This window comes from Salvelinus fontinalis, chromosome 37, assembly GCF_029448725.1.
Source record: "Salvelinus fontinalis isolate EN_2023a chromosome 37, ASM2944872v1, whole genome shotgun sequence".
Classification (NCBI taxonomy): Eukaryota; Metazoa; Chordata; class Actinopteri; order Salmoniformes; family Salmonidae; genus Salvelinus; species Salvelinus fontinalis.
Window position 1 is genome coordinate 11,581,816 of NC_074701.1, and position 20,137 is coordinate 11,601,952.

Consider the following 20,137-nt stretch of genomic DNA (forward strand, 5'->3'; position numbering starts at 1 on the left):
GAGTCAAACATTTAATTGGAACAGACATGGAACAAGACAGGAATAGCATCAGCACACGGGTATACAAAGACATAAGACAATCAATGCTGAAGCGGGGAACAGAGCGGGGGGAACAGACAGATATAGGGGAGGTAATGACAGAGGTGATTGAGTCCAGGTGAGTCCAATAATCGCTGATACGCGTGACGGGGAAGGCAGGTCTGCGTAATGATGGTGGCAGGAGTGCGTAATGCTGGGGACCATCATTACGCGCATCTGGCATTCATCATTACGCGCACCTGCGCTTCATCATTAAGCACACCTGGACTACATTACTTCACTCATTACCTCCCCTTTATCTGGCACTCCCTTAGGTTCTTTCCCCAGGCAGTACTGTTTCTGTTTGTCATGTCTAGACGCTACTCCAGTGTTGTATTGTAATGGAATTTTAATGTTTGTGCTTTTTTTATAACAAATTTCTTTGTTTTATTCATTTGCTGTTCTATAAACCAATTTCTGTGTTCGTGCAGCTGGCTGACCGTACAAATCCTCACAATCAGTAGCTGTAATTTGACAATACACCCAGACCTTTTGTTGTGTTCTATGTTGTCTAGTTCTATGTGTTTGGCCTGGTGTGGTTCTCAATCAGAGGCAGCTGTCTATCGTTGTCTCTGATTGAGAACCATACTTAGGTAGCCTTTTCCCACCTGTGTTTGTGGGTAGTTGTTTTCTGTGTTGTGTGTTTTCACCATACAGAACTGTTTCGTTTGTTCGTTCGTGCCCTTTGTTATTTTGTTCAGTGTTCAGTTGATTTATTAAAATACAAATTATGGACACTTACCACGCTACGTATTGGTCCGATCCTTCCTCCTCATCTTCCCAGGACGAGAATCGTTACACTCAGCTCAAAGAGAAGAAGCCTTGTGAGGTGTTGATCTGTCACATGTTATGAACCTGTATTGGTCGGTCACATGAATGAAACAAAACGGTAATGATTAATGAATTATGCTAAATCATGCAAATATAACTTGCCTGTGTATAGCCATATATAAGACAACTGCTGGGTCTGCCCAGGCAGAGCTCCTGATTGACATGTGTACTATGGTGCATTGAATTGGTTGGAACCTCTCGAGCGCGCTGACAATGAACAATGATTCATTTAAGATTGTCTTTGAGTGTCCCTATGTAAGAATTTCCATGACAGTGTCGTTCCATGTTATTTGTTATATTAAACAAACCACCTGCTTCTCGACTTCCAGCGTCTACGTTATATGATTAATCATATTTAATTTATTTTTAAATCTGTGGGACTCCATATCTAAATCTTTTCAGGGTACCTAAATCAACCTCAATGCTAAATTTGGTGTGCTCATCTCAAAATAGGTCTTCTGAACTGTAAAATGTTATTCTTCTCGGGTCCAACTTTTCGGGTCCAAAAAGTTGGACCCTCAATGAGCCAGAGGGCAATCAGACCCGGCCCGAATGGCCCGGATCTTTACAAACAGTAGTTCCCAAATTTTTTATAGTCCCATACCCTTTCAAACATTCAACCTCCAGCTGCGTACCCCCTCTAGCACCAGGGTCAGCACACTCTCAAATATAGTTTTTTACCATCATTGTAAGAATGCCACACACACACTATACAATACATTTATTAAACAGAAGGATGAGCGTGAGTTTTTATCACAACCCGGCTCATGGTAAGTGACAAAGAGCTCTTATAGGACCAGGGCACAAATAATAACATAATAATAACCAATTACCACTTTTGCTCTTTATTTAGCCATCTTACATATAAACACCTCCCTCTGCAACTGGATCCTGGACTTCCTGACGGGCCGCCCCCAGGTGGTGAGGGTAGGTAGCAACACATCTGGAGCCCCCCCAGGGGTTCGTGCTCAGTCCCCTCCTGTACTCCCTGTTCACCCACGACTGCATGGCCAGGCATGACTCCAACACCATTAAGTTTGGAGACGACACAACAGTGGTAGGCCTGATCACCGACAACGACGAGACAGCCTATAGGGAGGAAGTCAAAGACCTGGCCGTGTGGTGCCAGAATAACAACCTATCCCTCAACGTAACCAAGACAAAGGAGATGATTGTGGACTACAGGAAAAGGAGAACCAAGCACCACCCCATTCTGTTACAAATTCTAAAGTGACAGTTCAGTGTGCTAAGGATATTGAAAATTCATCAATAACTGCATTGGGAATGACTTAGCTAGTCTCATTGCATACAAGCACTACTGCTCCACTGAATGGCAAGTCTTTATTCTAGCTACCACTGTATACCGGTATATGTAATATTTATTATTTGTTTTAGTGTCATTTATGTGCGATGAACTGATGGTAGATGGGCACATTAGGAAAGAAGTGGATTCATCCAATCAGGCTGATTTAATCGACTTTCTGATCTAAACATGACACATCCATGAAAACCATACTTGTCCACATGTTGTATGTGTTGTACTTTAAATGAATAGTATTTTAGTAAATACCCCTGATATTAAATAAATTACACAATTCATTACGGATTACGTGAATCTCTGGCGTCGATGGCATTTGTCTATTACAACATGGTGCCATGACGGCAAAGACAGTACAGTAGGAACACAGATAGAACAATGAGACAGATATTTCACCGGATTTATACATCTGAAGCATCCACTTGGCGTTTCCTCTCACTACCAAATATGTCTGGCAGTGGGAGAAGATGGAACTAGATGGATTTTGGTCAACATTCTGCAACTTTTCTCATCGATGAAACATTTTATCTCAAAACAGTTTTCTCTTCCCAAAACTAAAATCTGTTATGAACTGAGTGGATTAAGTTTTGTAGACTTTGCCCTTTGCAAACGTTTAGAAATTTGCGTTGCTTAGGAGTGCAAAGGTGAATTGAGTTATTGCACACACGCACTTCACAGAGGAGGTGTTCCCTAACGGAAAAATGCAGACGCATGCTAGAACACGCCAATAGGATCTCGCTAGCTCGTGCTTGGCTCTTCCCACCACCTTGCTTGTTCTGCCCACTATGACTAATTTGTTCCCATTGGCAACGACAGGCTGTGGTCTATCTTGGTTTAGTTATACAAATCTTTGGTAGGAAGACACTAAAACTGCTTCTCCAATAGAAATCCCCGATTACACCTGTAGGCAATGGCATGGCGATGTTGGCTTGCAAAGCTCATGCGTAGAAACCTGACAAAGTGATATTAGGATATATAAGTTATCCTGTACAAGCTTTGTGCCGAATACATTACATTGTTACAGGTGTCAAGCTTATGGGCATGTGGCAGCAGTGAGTAGGAGTGAGGTTCCTAGATGTGAGACGTGTGCAGAAGGGCATGAGACAAAGGAATGTGTAGCATTGGGGAAAGTTGTGGTATGTGTTAATTGTTGGGGTGCCCATGGGGCTGGGGATCAGAAATGTCCTGTGCGAGAGAGGCAGGTTGAGGTTTCCAGGGTTAGAGTAGTGCAGAAGTTCTCATGTGTTGAGTTAGTGAAGAAAGTAGAGGAAGATGGGTCAAAGGGGAGGGATCCTGAGAGGAGTGGTGTGAGTAGTAGATCTGTACCAGTACAGAGGGATAGGCTAACAAGTGATATATGTTTCAGTAAGATTGATTTTTTTGCATATAGCAATGGTTATAAACTGTACTGCAGGGAAGTAATGTAAGTAGCAGAAAATGTAGGTTGTGGTGGCAGCTGCAGAGAGGTATTTGGTTGTGCGAGACTTGACATCAGAAGGGTTACAGGGTGTCTTAAGTGGCAGTGTCCCTTCCTTTCAGGTTGTTGGCCTGAGGTAGGACTAAATAGATTTAAATAGTGGAGTAGGTTGCTGTTATTTCAATTTTTTTGTGAGTGTTAGAATATGGTAGGGTATTTGTTTATTTGTAGTTTTTTTTCAAGCAAAGTACTCCAGTCTAGTAGATGGCAGTAATGCAACATTTATTGGATGCCAACCGCCGTTAAAACCTATCGAAGAAGAAGTTCTCCCTGATTTTGTCTATCTGAAGTATGCTGCAATGTTTTAGCCGACCGGCCCAGTTATTAACGAGACAGCTTCTGGTTGCGGGGAATAGTTTGTACTTTAATCAACATTTTAAGTGAGTGTTAAATGTCAGATACTATCCACTTTAAAATAGCTAATGAAATTAGCAAATAATTAACCAGCTAACTGTAACGTTATTTAGCCACACAATGACAGCAGTAGCTAGCGCGTTCTGACTAAGCATTAGCAGAATAGCATTTATAGCTAGCTACGTAACACAAGGTAGCAAATCATCTTTAATAGCTAGCTAACCAAGGAAAGATCTATGCACTTAATTTATAACCAGCCAGTATAGCTACCTCACCTGGGTGTACCAGCTACGCACAAATCCTAGATAGCTAGCCTAGGAATCATGCTAGCCAGTTAATGAGATTAATCTCTTCTGGCGTCACCCGGCTATCCCAGTGCGGCTAATTTGCAAACACAAACCAGCCTAAAAATATATTCGTACTTTGAACAAAAAATGAAAGCAGTTAGTTATATTGTAACAAAGTATCTTAGCTTGTAGTAAACCAGGAGCTAGCTAATATGATTTGTTTACTTGGTGTACAGAGCTGTTTAACGGTACATTGTAAATTTATTGAGGAGTGTGGTTAGTAACATTAATCCATGTGTTTGCTGTTTTCATAGTGGACTGGGTGATACACCCAGATATTTAAACGTTATTTCCAGGTCAACCTATTTAATTCTGCATATCTGCCTGTTGAATTCATTGTTTATTTTCAATGTATTTGTAAAAACTGATTACTGAATGCTGGCGTCTGCTCAGCCTATGAAGGGCAGTCAGTCCTCCACCTTGATTGAGAGCACTGTCTAAATATGACACTTCAGTTTGGGAAGTCCATCCACATTGCATCACTCAGAATGCTCGCCAATATACATTCCCCCCCATGTTAAAAAAATAAATCATTGTGACGTCCACCTGTCTGTAGATTGCTTGTCTAGTCAAATTCTAATTAGTGGGTAGACTAATAACAAGATTATGCCCTGTGCTGTACAGGCTTGTTGTCTCTGCCCCTCAGAATGACAGACCCTGCCATGAAGAGGGTGGTCAGTGAGATCATCCGCTCTCCAGAGGACAAACGGGTCTACAGGGGTCTAGAGTTCACCAATGGCCTGAAGGCCGTGCTCATCAGTGACCCCACCACAGACAAGTCCTCAGCAGGGCTGGACGTCAACATAGGTGCAGTATTCCCCACCTCTAGCCTAGGCTCCAGGCAGTCTCCCAGCCCTATTCTTAACACCAGGACCTCTGGTCTCCCTCTTTCATTATTTTTCCACAGGTGTCTCCACCCCTCTCTCCTCATCCCATAGCAAACCCTATCTCTCCTTAAATGTTACCTCTCTTTCTGTATCTTTATTTATTTGCTTCAACCCCCGTTCACATTTTACACGAATACCAGAGACAATGTTATGCTTCCATTTCTCTTTTTCACTCCTAGTTTATTTCCCACAGGTCCACATTGAAGAGTATCCTTTTATGGCAGTCTCTTTCTGCCTCTGTTTTTGTCCCTTAATTTAAAACATGCTCCGGGTACAATTTTTTATTAGTATTTTTTTTAAACCTCCCGCTTTGAGCTGGATGTGTCAATGTGTTGTTCATACGTGCATAATCTATGAGCAGAATTACTGTTTTGCCTCAATTAGCCACGAAATCCCTAGTTTGAAAGCGACTTTTCTTGAAGCTGTGCCGTGCCATTTTCCCTAAATTTCCTGCAACATGGGCCAGCTCCCTACCAATTTAAGTTCTCGCCAACGAGCTTCAGCCCCTCGCATTTGAGTGACAGCTAGCAAGAGACCTGCCCAGCGTTAGCCAATGAGGTTGCAGGCCGGGCCCAATGGCTAAGTGGACACAGCAGAGAGAGCGCAATGACGTGCACATATGTGACACAGTACACAATTTTCACAGACCACTTTTGGCTCGTGTGTGCTACTTTCAGAACTACTGGTTAAAAAGTAAACAAAAGTACCACAGAATCTCTTTAACAGGATTTGAACTATGCCAGCCTGAAAGCTTGAATCCTTTAGTGTCTGTGGTTAAAAACAGCATCTGCCAGCAGCTTAACATCAATTGACTTTGTTTTACTTTATGCGCAGCAGTGTGTGGAAGCAAATAAACATACTAATTATCTGTTCGACACTTATGTCTACAACCTCAGGTTCTTTGTCGGACCCAGGGAACATATCAGGCATTGCCCACTTCTGCGAACACATGCTGTTCTTGGGCACAGAGAAGTACCCCAAGGAGAATGAGTACAGCCAGTTTCTCAGTGAGCATGCTGGCAGCTCCAATGCCTTCACCAGCGGAGAGCACACCAACTACTACTTTGACGTATCCCACGAGCACCTGGAGGGAGCACTGGACAGGTGGGTGAACCAACAGACTCGCCGTTCATTAGGGCACAATGTAGAATTTGTCTTTGCAACATGGACTTATTGGACAACAAGCGTTTCTTATTGGACAAGTTCAGCTAGCCCTTCCCCTTTTGTTTCCTTTCTTCCGTTAGGTGCTTTTTGAATATGACCCAGGTTATGTCATAGAAATTCTCCCATGACTCTCATTTTGACAGCTTGAATGTGCCACTGTAACCCGATTAGGCTGTGAAATATTATGTTTTTCCTCATGACTATCCAATTTATGTTGCTGTAAAATCCCTCCCAAACTGGACTGGCCTCTAGTTGGCAGAGAAGGGGTGTAAAATATGTTTTCTTTACATACTCAACTGAGCCGTCTGTTGTTTTTCGATGTTGAATAATGAACTACTCAGGTTCTATAGAGCCACATGATGTGTGTAGACTAAGTGGGTGTTCTCTAAATATTAATATGGGATCCATCCCCTGGGTCTGCCTGAGGTGCGTTCAGTTTGCTTGAACTTGTGCAATGTTGCGCAACGGTTTGTAACGAACAACACGTTTCCCCAAAAACGTTCCTGTACATTCTTGAACGGACTTTGAGGTATGTTTGCGCGTGTCTGACGGGTGTGGCGCGGTGTGGCTGTAGCAAAGAGTGACAACGTATTTAAACGGCCGTGGTAATGCTGTCAGCGTTCTACAACCCAACCCCCTCCCAGTTTTTCAATTGGTTGGTCAGTGCAGCACCGTTTCCGTTCAATTGAACGTTCCAGAACGTAAAAACGTACTGAACACAGCACAGGCGTTAATCCCAGAGAGCCACCAGGACACGAGTCTCCAGTTACCTGTCCCAGTGTCAATTTCACCCCTACCAGTACCTGAGACCTCAAGGATGGAATTGGTTTCTTTAGCTCTCACATCTTAACTAGGCGTGGGTAAGTTGGAAGGGTTACTGCTAGCATACAAACCATTGGATGGGGAAGCTTCAGGTTTAGTAAGGGTCCCCGTCTTGAATGATGAGGCCTTTTTAGAACACCCGCCTTTAATCAGTCCATAAAGACCACTGTGTGTTGCCTAAATGATGTGCTTTGGATGGAGTACGAGTGTATCCTCTAGCTGTCGATTTGGGTTAAGCTTACCCACTTTGTAATAATATTGCCTAGGAAGCACCTGTTCAAGCCTCATAGATTCTCATCTTAATAGTTCCATAGTGCTGCTGGTAATGCATGAAAACCATCTGGACAGCAATTCATTTCATTATTTATTAGGCTTTCTCTTTTCAAACACTCATGAACGTAATGGAACACTGGAGTCTGATCTGGGTTTTGGAAGCCATTTTTAAATCCATATCATGAACCTTCATAGAATAGTGCTACAAACGAAGGATGGTTGTTAAAAATAGGTGTACGGGGCTACCATAATAGTTTTTACAGGTGTATAAGGCCGTTTGAATATATAATTGGACAACTTGCTTGTGTGACATCTCAGATTTCTGTTTCATCCAGCTACGTATGTTGACAATCTGTAGCTACAGGCTGTGCAAAGCCTCGCTGCGGATGGCATTTACTTTGGCCAGTTCACTTAATTGCAGTCATTCTGCTCTGCATGGCAGTTGATCTTGCTCGGTGCCATTCAGATAGCTTTGCGTACAGGTCTGCCAAATGTCACTGCTGTCTATTGAGTCTGCCGACGAAAAGTATACATCTGAATTCAGACAATGGGATTTTACTGTTGTCAAAAACTTCTGGTCTGGAGTCATAAATAGCACACACAGACACACCTAATACACCTTTTGCACAGTCATCACCTGAAGGCCTTCACCAGAACAATCAAGTTAATTTTCAAAAGACTCATCCAATGACCCCAGTGTTCTATTCTAAATAGCCTGTTCTGCTGTTTTTGCTTAGTATGCATGTTAACTTGTTAAATTAATGTCTTGTCCTGTATGTATCTTAAGGTTTGCTCAGTTCTTCCTGTGCCCGTTGTTTGACGAGAGCTGTAAGGACCGTGAGGTGAACGCCGTGGACTCCGAGCATGAGAAGAACCTGATGAATGATGCCTGGAGACTGTTCCAGCTGGAGAAGGCCACTGGCAACCCCAACCACCCGTTCAGCAAATTTGGGACCGGTAAAAACCTCATGCCACCTTACATACTATAGATAGGGGTCAACCCAACCCAGCATGTATCAACCCACGGTCATGTTCGTTAGGCACAAAACGGAATACAACAAACTGAAACAGGACTGAAAATGGAGGAACTACCAGGACTTCCTTTTCCGTTGCAAAACATTTAGGTATAGTTTTCCCGTTATGAACATGACCCAGCAGTCCTGTTTAAAACAACTAAGTTCCTCTCAGCCTTTAATGTGCTGACTCTTTCTCTCACTCTAATTGTGTTCTCATATGATTAGACTTAGAGCTGCTCCCAGTCCAGAAGAGCCAGCTGGTGGCAGTGTTGAGTTATATAAGCTTTATTTTCTGCTAATAACGGAAACTGGATCAGCTCTGGCCAAAACACTCAATAATAAGCGAATGTCGGAGACAAACACGGTCATGACAGCCTTCACAAAAACATCAATTTCTTAGAAATGCTTAAAGGGACACTTCACCACAAATACATTTTCACATGTATACATTATGGTGCTGGAGATTATTAATATTTTGGCTATAAAGTGGTGAAGGTCCCCTTTTAACAGTATAAATCGAGTCAGATGTTTCTAGATGTTGTGTGGCTCTGTTATTTGTTTTAGCATAGGGAAATGCCCACCAGCTAGCCTGCCACAGATGAAGTGCTAGATTTGGGCTGTCGTTCTGTAGGCTAATTAGTAAAGTGCTAGCCCATAGAGGACAGAATCAGCATCACTGTTGGGATTAATTTCGTTCGCCCATTGGTTTTCTTAGAACAAGCTTGTTTTCCTTATAAGTGGATGTATTCTCCCTCCCACTGTGGACTGTTTCATAAAGTCCTCTTTGATGACTATTCTGGCGTTTTACAAATTGATTTGATGCTTTGATGTCCTCATTTTTGCCACTGACCGTTTTTTTTTTTTTTTCAACACATCATATGACGATAAAGACCCTAGTCTTTTGTCCAGTTAGATCAAGCACTCGCTGCATTGTACATATATTACAAAAACATGAATGGGTGCATTGACTAGCTGTTTAAAAATGAGATCTGGTTGATTTTTCAGGTAACAAGTTGACTCTGGAGACCAGGCCATCCAAGGATGGGATCAACATCCGCCAGGAGCTCCTGAAGTTCCATTCCACCTACTACTCCTCCAACCTCATGGGACTGTGTGTGCTGGGAAGAGGTAAGGGTGTGTGTGGTGTTAGCCGGTGTGTGCGTGCACACGCCAACGTCCACATATTTAACAATCAACAGTGGTGTAAAGTACTTCGGTGAAAATACTTGGAAGTACTACTTAAGTTGTTTTTTGGGGTATCTGTACTTTACTTTACTATTTATATTTTTGACAACTTTTACTTCACTACATTCCTAAAGAAAATGATGTACTTTTTACTCCATACTTTTTCCCTGACACCCAAAAGTACTCGTTACATTTTGAATGATTAGCAGGACAGGAAAATTGTTCAATTCACAAACTTATCAAGAGAACATCTCTAGTCATCCCCTACTGCCTCTGATCTGGCGGACTCACTAAACACATGCTTCATTTGTAAATTTGCGTGTTGGAGCATGCCCCTGGCTATCCGTAAATAGAAAATGGTTTGCTTAATATAAGGAATTTGACATATTTTACACTTTTACTTTCGATGCTTAAGTATATTTTTGAAATTATATTTACTTTTGATACCTAAGTGTATTTAAAACCAAATACTTTTAGACTTTTACTCAAGTAGGATTTTACTGGGTGACTTTCACTTTTACTTGAGTCCTTTTCTATTAAGTTATCTTTACTTTTACTCAAGTATTATAATTGGATACTTTTTTCCACCACTGACAGAGTTGCTGCTTGGATCAGAGATCTTAAACTGGTTTAGATGGAGGAAATAACCTGTCAGCTATACAGAGCTAAAAGCTCTCACATCCTCTCGTAGGTCACACTAAAGGCTAGGAAGTGCTTTTCTAAACACTCCTCTCCTGTAACTGTCTGGGACTGAGCCCCCAAAACACTCAGCCAAGTGCTGCAGTCATCTGTTTGCTCAGCTGTCCAGAGGCATACGAAGTTTGAACTAAAACTTCCAACTAAAAGTATGGGTCTTATATCACTTATTATTGTGGGGGCTATAGTGACTACCTAGCTCAAATTCTAGACGTTAAAATTAAAACGAGACTATAGCAAAGGCAGTGTAGTACGAAGATTATTTTATTTTTTATTTCACCTTTAATTAACCAGATAGGCTAGTTGAGAACAAGTTCTCATTTACAACTGCGACCTGGCCAAGAATAAATTTAACAGTATAGCTTCCGTCCCTCTCCTCGCCCCTACCTGGGCTCGAACCAGGGACCCTCTGCACACATCGACAACAGCCACCCTCGAAGCATCGTTACCCATCGCTCCACAAAAGCCGGGGCCCTTGCAGAGCAAGGGGAACAACTACTTCAAGGTCTCAGTGCGAGTGACGTCACCGATTTGAAACGCTATTAGCGCGCACACCGCCATCAAGCTAGCCATTTCACATCGGTTACATAAAGCAAAGCAGTTCGACACATACTACAACAACAGAGCTACACATGGAATAAACAAACATGCAGTCAATAATACAGTAGAAAAAATCTATATACAGTATGTGCAAATGAGGTAAGATAAGCGAGGTAAGGCAATAAATAGGCCACGGTGGCGAAGTAATTACAATATACCAATTAAACACTGGAGTGATTGATTGTGCTGAAGATGGGCAGAAACTGCTTCCCTAATGGAAATCCCAGATCCTGCTTGTAGGCAATGTCATGGTGACGTTGGCTAGCTAAGCTCATGCGCAGAAACAGATCATCGGATCTAGCGGTCGTCTCGCAGCGAACTGTGTATGTGCCGCCGTCAAATCAAAAGCACTCCTTCGATATGATGTTGTTTTTGTCAAATGAAAACGTCTCTTTCAGAAGGATGGAGGAATAACATGTTAATCTACTTAAGACATTGTCTCGACTCTAGGTTGTGCCTTTACAACTGAGGAAGAATGTTTCACTTCTCATTCCGGACCAGACCAAATCTGAACCACTTATAGGCGTCTATGATTGGAGCAAATATAGGCTGGACCGGAGTTAGCTGTTCTACGAGTGGTCTGAGGCAGTTGGTAAATCACCAATTTTTTTTCAAGTGCAACTTTAGTAACGATGGTTTTGGGAAACAGCTCTGAGATTTAACGAAGCGCCTATGAAGGTTCTAACGATGAACTTAGCCTTAAGATGATTTTGGGAAACCAGGCCCTGGACAATAAATTGTGACAAAACACATTCATTTAAATATATATATATTTTTAAGTGAAAATGACATTTTTTGAGGACTCTTTTTGCATGTGGATATGTTGTATAATCACCTTACGGTGAGAGGTAGGCATTGGTCTGAAGCCGGAAAGGATTCAAACCTTCTCAAACATCCTAATGTATATTCTTTAGAGGAACAATGGACTTTACAGTGTCCTGCTATTAAAAATAATGTGTATATGTATGTATGTACGTATGTACGTATGTACGCACAGATACGTACATATACATGTGTATATCTATGTACGTACGCACATATATGTGTATATCTATGTACGTACGTATGTACGTACGCACACATACGTACATATATGTGTATATGTATGTACGTACATAGTATGTGTATGTGTTTTTAGATATAGGCCAATTGTAAATGTGTATTGTAGCGTCACCTTTATTGCAAAAATAATTAGAAATACACAACTTTAAGCTACATTCATTTGACGGAGGTAATGAACTGCCCATTGATCAGCACAGCAATTGATAAAACGGGATCATGCTTGCAAAACAAGTGTTTCTGAGCTTATGTCAATATACAGGTAAGCTAACGATTACAGAAATGAGGAATGGAGGGAGACAGGCTCTATAGACCTCTATATATGTGTGACTGTCCAACACACCACCACCTGTTGTTATGTTGGGCACCTACTGACCCCAAAAATATGTAATGAAATATTTTTTTCTCAATGACATGTATTGCTAAAAAGATTTAAGGAAGTACAGGCAGGCACCACATTACCACAAGACAAAACGCCTCAATCAATCATGTTGGTCTTATAAGTATGAAAGCAAAGCTTGCTTTCATATCATTTAAAAACAGCTTGAAAAAGGTAGAATGGAATTAGTGTGGCGTTTGTGTGAAGAATCCAATACTTGAACTTGTATGCTGTACAAATCACATTATTGTGGAAGCACCTCCTCTAAGAATATGAATTGGGCTGTTTGAGAAGGTTTAAATCCTAAGCAAACCTGCCTACACATATTTTCAAGTACAATACCAACACAGCTATTGTAGTAGGTCAAAGCTGTGTGCTGGAAAACCTTGGTAGAGCTTGGGTGAAGTAGGAGCTGTGGAGCTCATGTGAATTTCCTTTATTGTTCGGCATCAGACCACTGCCTACTTCTTCTAAACGAAAAACTTTGGTTCCCCCTAAGTGCACTTTTAGTTTTTTCCCCCTTAGCACTACACATCTGATTCAAATAATCAAAGCTTGGTTATTTGAATCAGCTGTGTAGTGCAAGGCCAAAAAACCAAATGAGTTTGGGAAACCCTGCCTTCGAATGTAGTACCGTACATTTCAGTGTAAGCAGGGATCAGGACCAAAGAGAATAATTAATATAAGGACGTCTACTTTTACAGTTGCAGTTAATTTCCCCTTTAATACTGTGTCCCCACCAGCCCCAGTAAAAAAAATCCCAAATAACCCTTGTTCACCTTTCCAATTCTGTGAGCCACAGACGAGCCAGGATCCAACGAGTCACTGGGGATGCAGTAGGCTGTGTCACTGGTGTGTTCATTACCAGTTGAAATGGTCCATTTAGTGACACCATGTCCTCTATAGTGAAATGAAATGGGCTTGCACTTGGCAGCTGGGTTTACAATGGCATGACTTCATGAATGGCTTTCACAGCTACACGGTTGATACTGTCTGGGCACATTTTGCTTGCATTATTGACCGCTCTTGTTACTGTACAAGATTCCAAACCTAACTTACAGGATGGAAACAGTGCTTCATGTACATGCAATTAAATGCTACATAACAGTTATAGTATACAGTTGAAGTCGGAAGTTTACATACACTTAGGTTGGAGTCATTAAAACTAGTTTTTCAACCACTCCAAAAATGTCTTGTTAACAAACTATAGTTTTGGCAAGTTGGTTAGGACATCTACTTTGTGCGTGACACAAGTAATTTTTCCAACAATTGTTTACAGACAGATTATTTCACTTATAATTCACTGTATCACAATTCCAGTGGGTCAGAAGTTTACATACACTACGTTGACCGTGCATTTAAACAACTTGGAAAATTCCAGAAAATGTCATGGCTTTATAAGCTTCTGATAGGCTAGTTGACATAATTTCAGTCAATTGGAAGTGTACCTGTGGATGTATTTTAAGGCATACCTTCAAACTCGGTGCCTCTTTGCTTGACATCATGGGAAAATCTGAACAAATCAGCCAAGACCTCAGAAAAAAAACTGTGGACCTCCACAAGTCTGGTTCATCCTTGGGAGCAATTTCCAAATGCCTGAAGGTACCACCTTCATCTGTACAAACAATAGTACGCAAGTATAAACACCATGGGACCACGCAGCCGTCATACCGCTCAGGAAGGAGACGTGTTCTGTCTCCTAGAGATGAACGTACTTTGGTGCGAAAAGTGCAAATCAATCCCAAGACAACAGCAAAGGACCTGGTGAAGATGCTGGAGGAAACAGGTACAAAGTATCAATATCCACAGTAAAACGAGTCCTGTATCGACATAACCTGAAAGGCCGCTCAGCAAGGAAGAAGCCACTGCTCCAAAAACCGCCATAAAAAAAGTCAGACTACGGTTTGCAACTGCACAGGGGGCCAAAAATCATATTTCTTGGAGAAATGTCCTCTGGTCTGATGAAACAGAAATAGAACTGTTTGGCCATAATGACCATCGTTATGTTTGGAGGAAAAAGGAGGCTTGCTAGCCGAAGAACACCATCCCAACCGTGAAGCACGGGGGTGGCAGCATCAAGTTGTGAGGGTGCTTTACTGCAGGATGGACTAGTGCACTTCACAAAATAGATGGCATCATGAGGCACGAAAATTATGTGGATATATTGAAGCAACTTCTCAAGACATCAGTCAGGAAGTTAAAGCTTGGTCGCAAATGGGTCTTCCAAATGGACAATGACCCCAAGCATACTTCCAAAGTTGTGGCAAAATGGCTTAAGGACAACAAAGTCAAGGTATTGGAGTGGCCATCACAAAGCCCTGACCTCAATCCTAAAGAAAATTTGTGGGCAGAATTGAAAAAGCATGTGCGAGCAAAGAGGCCTACAAACCTGACTCAGTAACACCAGCTCTGTCAGGAGGAATGGGCCAAAATTCACCCAACTTATTGTGGGAAGCTTGTGGAAGGCCACCCGAAACATTTGACCCAAGCTAAACAATTTAAAGGCAATGCTACCAAATACTAATTGAGTGTATGTACACTTCTGACCCACTGGGAATGTGATGAAAGAAATAAAACCTGAAAGAAATCCTTTTCTCTACTATTATTCTGACATTTCACATTATTAAAATAAAGTGGTCATCCTAACTGACCTAAAACGGGGAATTTTTACTAAGATTAAATGTCAGGAATTGTGAAACTGAGTTTTAATGTATTTGGCTAAGGTGTATGTAAACTTCCGACTGTAAGTGTATTTGAAGTGTTTTGTCATTTGAATGGTTTGAGTATGAATCCAGGAAGATTGAGTGTCTTAATAAATTAAACTAATCACGCCCTTTTTCTCATTCACACAGAGTCATTAGATGAGCTCACCACCATGGTGGTCAAGCTGTTTGGCGAAGTGGAGAACAAGAATGTGCCTATCCCCGAGTTCCCCAACCACCCCTTCCAGGAGGAGCACCTCAGGGTGAGCTCCTTAGTTTCTCCCTCCAAGATACAAATAAATATATGGATACACAATCAAATACATCATCCCATGGAAAAGTTGTGCTACTGAGGTACTTTTCGTTGTCTCAATTCAAATATCTCATCCGTAATTTTCCTTCATAGCAATTCTACAAAGTGGTGCCTATCAAGGACATTAGGAACCTGTATGTGACGTTCCCTATCCCAGACCTGCAGAAGTACTACAAGTCCAACCCAGGCCACTACCTGGGCCACCTGATAGGCCACGAGGGCCCAGGGAGCCTGCTGTCTGAGCTCAAATCCAAAGGTAGGCCAAAGGGCTAGGATAAAGAGAATCTCCGTTTTAAGATTTAGGGCTTGATAGAATGGTAGAAACTCGCTGCAAACTGAGTACTCAGTCCTGCCACCTCTGGTCTCTTGGACCTCCCACCACTACGGGAGGGCAGCTCCCGCTCTGCCCAGTCAAAGCCCTTCTCGGTCCTGGCAACCCAGTGTTGGAACCAGCTTCCTTCTGAAGCAAGGACAGAAGAGTCCCTGCCCATCTTCTGAAAATGGCTGAAACCCTACTTTTTCTTAAATCATCTCACAGCAACCCCCCCCCCCCCCCCCCCTTTTTTTATGAACTATACTCACACTTGATTTAAAAAATAACACAATTTTTACTTTTACTGACTTTGCTGATAGGTACTTTATTTGTTTTGTGTGTGTGTGTGGGGGGGTGTACTTACTATGTCAGATATGTGGTTGTCCCACTTAGAGATCTTAAGATGAATGCAGTAACTATAAGTCGCTATGGATAAGACTCTCTGCTATATGAATAAAATGTGTCTATGTAACAGTCTAATTAATCAAGGGTTTATACTGACCGTTCATGCTGTGGAAGTGTTTGTATTTGAATTGATCATGAGAGCTATGCCCTTTATTCTTGTGCAGGCTGGGTAAACACGCTGGTCGGAGGCCAGAAAGAGGGAGCTAAAGGCTTCATGTTCTTCATCATCAATGTGGACCTGACAGAGGAGGGACTCTGTAAGCATTAGGATCTCAGGGATTGTGTTTGGTTTTGTTCATGTGTATGTGCCCACACCCTCATGCTGTCTGTGTGTGGTGTACAGTGCATTCGGAAAGTATTCAGAACTCTGACTTTTTCCACATTTTGCTACATTCCAGCCTTGTTCTGAAATGTATTAAATAAATAAATACATCTACACACAATACCCCATAATGACGAAGCGAAAACAGGTATTTAGACATTTTCGCAAACCTTATTTACATATGTATTCAGCCCCTTTGCTATGAGACTCGAAATTGAGCTCAGGTGCATCCTTTTCATCCTTGAGATGTTTCTACAACTTGATTGGAGTCCACCTGTGGTAAATTCAATTGATTGGACATGATTTGGAAAGGCACACGCCTGTCTATATAAGGTCCCACAGTTGACAGTGCATATCAGAGCAGAAGAGATTGAAGGAATTGTCGGTAGAGATCTGAGACGACGGGATTGTCGAGACACAACTGTGTCCCCAAGAACACAGTTTGGAACCACCAAGACTCTTCCTAGAGCTGGCTGCTTGGCCAAACTGAGCAGTCGGGGGAGAAGGGTCTTGGTCACCATCTCTACGGTGAAGCATGGTGGTGGCAGCATCATGTTGTGGGGATGTTTTTCAGTGGCAGGTACTGGGAGACCTAGTCAGGATCGAGGGAAAGATGCACGGAGGAAAGTACGGAGATCCTCAAAGAAAACCTGCCCCAGAGCGCTCAGGACATCAGACTGGGGCATGGGTTCAACTTTCAACAGGACAATGACCCTAAGCACACAGCCAAGACAGCGCAGGAGTGGCTTCGGAACAAGTCTCAATGTCCTTGAGTGGCCCAGCCAGAGCATGGACTTGAACCCGATAGAACATTTCTGAAGAGACCTGAAAATAGCTGTACAGCAACACTCCCCATCCAACCTGACAGAGCTTGAGAGAATCTGCAGAGAAGAATGAGAGAAACTCCCCAAATACAAGTATGTAGCATCATACCCATGAAGACTCGGCTGTAGTCAGTGCCAAATGCGCTTCAACAAAGTACTGAGTAAAGGGTCTGAATACTTATGTAAATGTGATATTTCATTTCTTTTTTTTATATATTTACATTTGCAAAAATTTCTAAAAACCTGTTTTTGCTTTGTCATTATGGGGTATTGTGTGTAGATTGATGAAGGGGAAAAACAATTTAGTACATTTTAGAATAAGTCTAATGTAACGATGTGGGAAAAGTCAAGGGGTCTGAATCCTTTCCGTATGCACAACCGAATGCACTGTATGCACAACCACGTGCACTGAAGTGTCATTTTGTTTCTGTAGTGCACGTGGATGACATCATCTTCCACATGTTCCAGTACATCCAGAAGCTGCGCATGAAGGGGCCTCAGGAGTGGGTCTTCATGGAGTGCAAGGTAAGTGGATGGAGTGCACTGTAGTACCACTCACTTCTAGTCTCTGAGCTCTGGCTAGTTTCAGAGGGGCAGGTAGCCACTCTGAAACAATCAGTCAACTATGTATGTATAATCCTTTTGGACCAAGACCAAGAAACAGACTCAACTCGTCTTTTTGTTGGCCTCATAGTTAAACCTCTGGTGTATTTAACAGTACACATGGATTACATCTGAATTGTCTCATTGTGTTGCTCAATCCTCTGTTGTATGTGATATGCTTTATTTGCATGTGATTGACATGTGATTGACATGTGTCTCTCCTCCGCAGGACCTAAACACAGTGGCCTTCAGGTTCAAGGACAAGGAGCGGCCCCGTGGCTACACCTCCAAAGTGTCTGGATTACTGCACGTAGGTGGTGCTCTCTCCATTTCTTAAGGTCATCTCCACTGTGATGCACTGCAGCTCTGTTTGATGACGATGATCTCATCAGACTGCCTTGTCTACCAGTCTCTTATTTTGTGGGTAAAGATTCAGCAGACTCAGCCCCAGTCTAAATTGAACTGACATTCCTGCTGGAGTCAAAATATTACTATGTTATCAAGGCAGTCATAGAGGGTAGGATCTCCAGTGTATTTTGGTCTGTTGGTTTTCATTCCTGTGTGTGCTTATCTTTTTTTTCTGTGAAATAAGCAGAGCACTAGTTCTGTGTTACTGTGCTCCAGTGAACTGTGTTCCCCTGCAGGTGTTAGTCAAATGCCTTCCCCATTGTTAGCCCCTAAACCTGTTTTTTTGTCCTTTGTTTTGCAGTACTACCCTCTGGAGGAGATCCTAGCAGCAGAGTACCTACTGGAGGACTTCAGGCCAGACCTGATAGAGATGGTGCTGGACAAGCTGAGGCCAGAATACGTCAGGTTAGTTCCAGCTCTTCCCCAGGCCACTAACAGTGTTTGCTCTGCTCTCCTATACCCTTTTCACACTATCATGCCGACCCGAACGATACTTTACTGGCTTGTTTTTATTCTATTTTCACATTCTTCTTTCCAGCATAGTTTCAGCAACTGTGGCGGATGTATAATCAAACCAGCGCAGTCCAGATTGGCTCAGCTCGGTCAGTTTGGCTCAGTAGTGTTACAAGGGTACCAGCGCTCCACTCAACTAAGAATACACGCCTATGAGACTTCTGTTTTGAAGTGCATTTTGATAAACATATTTGTAATGTCCTTGAAAAAGGAGAAGCTATTAAATTTTTTAAACATTTTAATTATTTAACTCGGCAGGTCAGTTAAGAACAAATTCTTATTTACAATGACGGCCTACACCGGCCAAACCCGGATGACGCTGGGCCAATTGTGCGCCACCCTATGGGCCGGTTGTGATACAGCCTGGAATCGAACCATGGTGTCTATAGTGACACCTATCGCAATGAGATGCAGTGCCTTAGGGTCTCCCGAGTGGCACAGCAGTCCATCTACACTATATATACAAAAGTATGTGGACAACCCTTCAAATGATTGGATTAGGCTATTTCAGCCACACCCGTTGCTGACAGGTATATAAAATTGAGCACACAGCCATGTAATCTCCATAGACTAATCGGGGTTTGGTTACATGCCGAATGCACAATGCCAACAGTGAAGTTTGGTGGAGGAGGTATAATGGTCTAGGGCTGTTTTTCATGATTCGGTCTAGGCCCCTTAGTTCCAGTTAAGGGAAATCTTAATCGTACAGCATACAATGACATTCTAGACAATTCTGTGCTTCCAACTTTGTGGCAACAGTTTGGGGAAGGCCTTTTCCTGTTTCAGCATTACAATGCCCTAGTGCGCAAAGCGAGGTCCATACAGAAATGGTTTGTCGAGATCAGTTTGGAAGAACTTGACTGGCCTGCACAGAGCCCTGACCTCGACGCCTATCGAACACCTTTGGGATGAATTGGAACGGCGACTGCGAGTCAGGCCTAATTGCCCAAAATCAGTGCCAGACCTCACTAATGCTCATGTGGCTGAATGGATGCAAGTCCCCGCAGCAATGTTCCAACATTGCATTCGGAAAGTATTCAGACCACTTGACTTTTTCCACATTTTGTTACGGTACAGCCTTATTTAAAAATGTATTTAAAAAAGTGTCTCAATCTACACACAATACCCCATAATGACAAAGGAAAAAAATATATAAAAAAATATCCCTACTCAGCCCACTCCCAGACAGTCCTAGCTAAATTCTTGCTTGAGAAATTGCTCTGCTAAGATTTTATTTTTATTTTTGAC

At 42.3% G+C, this 20,137-nt stretch overlaps 1 protein-coding gene across 1 annotated transcript in view; it reads left to right on the forward strand.

The window, feature by feature from the left end:
- The first annotated feature begins 3,969 nt into the window (after positions 1-3,969).
- Positions 3,970-20,137, forward strand: part of LOC129836142 (insulin-degrading enzyme) — a 39,430-nt gene continuing 23,262 nt past the window's right edge. Inside the window, exons 1-11 of the mRNA XM_055901975.1 lie at positions 3,970-4,084; positions 5,030-5,212; positions 6,189-6,396; positions 8,339-8,508; positions 9,573-9,695; positions 15,339-15,451; positions 15,595-15,757; positions 16,384-16,476; positions 17,799-17,890; positions 18,198-18,278; positions 18,678-18,781. Of these exons, the coding sequence (XP_055757950.1) occupies positions 5,053-5,212; positions 6,189-6,396; positions 8,339-8,508; positions 9,573-9,695; positions 15,339-15,451; positions 15,595-15,757; positions 16,384-16,476; positions 17,799-17,890; positions 18,198-18,278; positions 18,678-18,781 (1,307 nt within the window). The 5' untranslated portion in view covers positions 3,970-4,084; positions 5,030-5,052. The remainder of the gene's footprint in view (positions 4,085-5,029; positions 5,213-6,188; positions 6,397-8,338; positions 8,509-9,572; positions 9,696-15,338; positions 15,452-15,594; positions 15,758-16,383; positions 16,477-17,798; positions 17,891-18,197; positions 18,279-18,677; positions 18,782-20,137) is intronic.